This window comes from Etheostoma spectabile, chromosome 10, assembly GCF_008692095.1.
Source record: "Etheostoma spectabile isolate EspeVRDwgs_2016 chromosome 10, UIUC_Espe_1.0, whole genome shotgun sequence".
Classification (NCBI taxonomy): domain Eukaryota; kingdom Metazoa; phylum Chordata; class Actinopteri; order Perciformes; family Percidae; genus Etheostoma; species Etheostoma spectabile.
The window spans coordinates 13596055-13598812 of record NC_045742.1 but is presented as its reverse complement, the minus strand read 5'-3'; the positions used below and the strand labels follow the sequence as shown (position 1 = coordinate 13598812).

At 35.6% G+C, this 2758-nt stretch overlaps 1 protein-coding gene and 1 long non-coding RNA gene across 6 annotated transcripts in view; one reads left to right on the top strand and one right to left on the bottom strand.

The window, feature by feature from the left end:
- rab41 (RAB41, member RAS oncogene family) overlaps window positions 1–806 on the bottom strand; it is an 8077-nt gene extending 7271 nt beyond the window's left edge. For 3 of the 5 annotated variants that reach the window (XR_004333985.1, XM_032528631.1, XM_032528630.1), the window contains exon 1: window positions 551–806. Coding sequence is in view for 4 of the 5 variants with exons in the window: in XM_032528631.1 (XP_032384522.1) it covers window positions 551–629 (79 nt within the window). In the remaining variant the exon portion in view is untranslated. The remainder of the gene's footprint in view (window positions 1–550) is intronic. The other 2 variants (XM_032528629.1, XM_032528628.1) reach the window with 1 other exon arrangement.
- The window catches only part of LOC116697291 (uncharacterized), a 6435-nt gene that overhangs the window by 226 nt on the left and 3451 nt on the right, over window positions 1–2758 (top strand). The window lies entirely within an intron of this gene.

Genomic DNA, 2758 nt, shown 5'->3' with positions numbered 1-2758 from the left:
ATATTCCTTAAAAACTGTTGGAAGCTACATTAGGGTTTAAATTAAATAGTGACCGTCAGTATTAGCTAACGTTACTGATTAGCACAGCTAACTTAACCGCTAGCATTAGCTAGCTACAGTTAGCTAGATGATGCTTCACAAACTAATGACCATAGCAAGGACAGTGTCCTTTACTTTAATCAGGCAACAACTCAATATTTAGATAAGTAACACATTAATGTACGGTAACTTTACTTATTGTAGACATTTAACGTTATCGTTAAAGAGCGATATGTTAAGATAGCTTAACGATTCAGTGTTAGCTAGCTATGAAATGACATCATCCCGATTGAGAAAAAAAATAATATGTACATAGCATTATAGTCTTTTTGCCATTTTACTCTGTCTCAAACCTCGTTAACACTGGAATATCAAAATCTTGCTTTGTATAATCACTGGCAGTTAATGCCCGGTGGATAACTTTTACTAGCTGGAATGAGCTAATCTTAGCTACTTCTTCTAACATCCGACTGAATTAACACTTTGTTGAAGCACACCGCTCCCTGCTTACCACTCTGTTCGCCCAGAAAGACGAGCTTGAACTTTCGTAGAGGGTTGCCAAACTCTCCGCCGCCGGTCGTTGTTGACATTTTGTCCAGAAAATAAAAAGCTAACTAGCTGACTTGGCTAATGATGTGATGTCTAGACCGGAGGAGCAAGTAGTGTATCTTAATCCTGCACTCGCCAGCGCTATTGTTTTCTTAAACGTAGAGAAGTGAAATAGCACAACCAAGAGGTTACTGTTGAGACACAACAGAAATGGTGACATAAAGCCTTCTTTTTATTGAGAAATATGTATCTAACATTCCCTATACTCCCCAAAATTAAAATTAAAAATTTCAAAGATATGAACATTTATCCTTCTAAAGGATTAATTATGCGTTTTAATATTGATGATAATATGTGCTCATTTTGTGAAATTATAATGAAACCACAGACATGATATTCACAATTGGACAACACAAAATATGTTATCATTTCCAGCTTCTTTCTCTAGGAGTATGATCTTGCAAAACAAAACATTTTGATGAATTATGAATCCTGAAGTCAACCCCCAATTGTTATTAATTTATTTTGAAATTATTTTAAACTGCACTAGACTGTTTATAACTGGTAAAGGAATAATTGCACAAAAGCTGTAGAATATTCTTAAACATTTACCCACATTATCAGATAACAGAGGAAATCATGGATGTAAACTATTTCTTTTCTTCTTCTCTGCGTTTTAACAGCAGCTTGCATCCTTAATGTTGCTTTACTGCCATCCTCTGGAATTAATTAACCGCTACAGTGCCTATTATGTCAGATTTTCCTCAACAGTACTGTTCTCATTCTCGGACCAAGCATCGTCTGCCTTGTTCCCTTTCACCACACGTCAGTATGTTCTTTACTCCTGCTCCTTTTATCTTCATTTGTTTCATTTCTTCTATCGTGTCCTTTCTTTCGGATACATGTTTCCTGCAACTAACAAGCACATGCTCTACAGTTTTCTAGTACCTCACAATAATTACAAACACACAACAAAAAGCCTTATTACATGCCCATATGTTCATACATTGCTATTTATTTTATGTGTCAAACAAAGTATTTAATTGAGTTTGGCTAGAAAGAAGGAGTGAAAATTTGCACACTCATTTAAGAAACAAACGTACGACAGAAAACAAGCGTAAAACCGGGGTATGATAATTTCCACGTAAAGCTCGGCATTTATCATTATGGACGTGAGCGAAGGCTACGATCAAATCTCACGTCAAGTTTAAACTTGTGTACTCAAGTTTTTCAGTCAGTGTGGACTTGGTTTCTGCATCAGGTTGATAAATGAGGGCCAGTAGGCCTACAATTAGTCACTCTGATTCAGCTGCTAGCATTTTACTAAAGCTAGGTAAGTTAGTGTGTTTTGTGCTTGTTTCGACATTGTTTAAACATTTTATGTTGGTTGTTGTTTAAACATTTAATTAACATTTAATAATTACGGGCAAAACAAGAAAGAAGAAGTAGAGGTGGAGGAAGACTCTCTGAACCAGTGGTTTTCAATGCGAGTCACACTTGAAAGAACAAGTGGAAACCACATCAATGTGTTGTAAAACGATAGCAAATTTTATAGCTACTCACTTCATGATTCAGAAGTACTACTCTAAGCATCTTTTCAGAGAAATGTTTGGGTGTCAGGGGCTCTTCATTTGACTCCCAAATGAAATATACACAGTTTACAAAAAAAAAGTGTATATATTTGGCATATACGCAGTATATATGACACATGCCTTTGGTGTGGGAGATCTGGGTTCGATTCCAACTGCGGACTTCAACCACTGTGTCCCTGAGCAAGACACGCAACCTGTAGTTGCTCCAGGGGCGTGCACCCTCTGACATTTATAGCAATTGTAAGTCGCTTTGGATAAAAGCGTCAGCTAAATGACATGTAATGAAATGTAATGCATATAAAAAAGAAATAATAATGCTGTTTAAGAAAAAACTTTCACCTTTGAACATCCTTTTTTTCAAATTGGCACATTGTTGATATAATGAAGTTATCAGTTTACAAAAAAGTCTTGACCTAAAAGTACTGAGCAAAATAAACAATCGAATAATTGGGGAAACAATGTGTTTATTAACTTCTCCTGTTGATAAAGAGAATCTACATTCAGTCATAATATATCTCACACAGTAATAGGGATGAACGATAAAGAAAGTTTTGGTAGTCATAACACATATAAAGAAA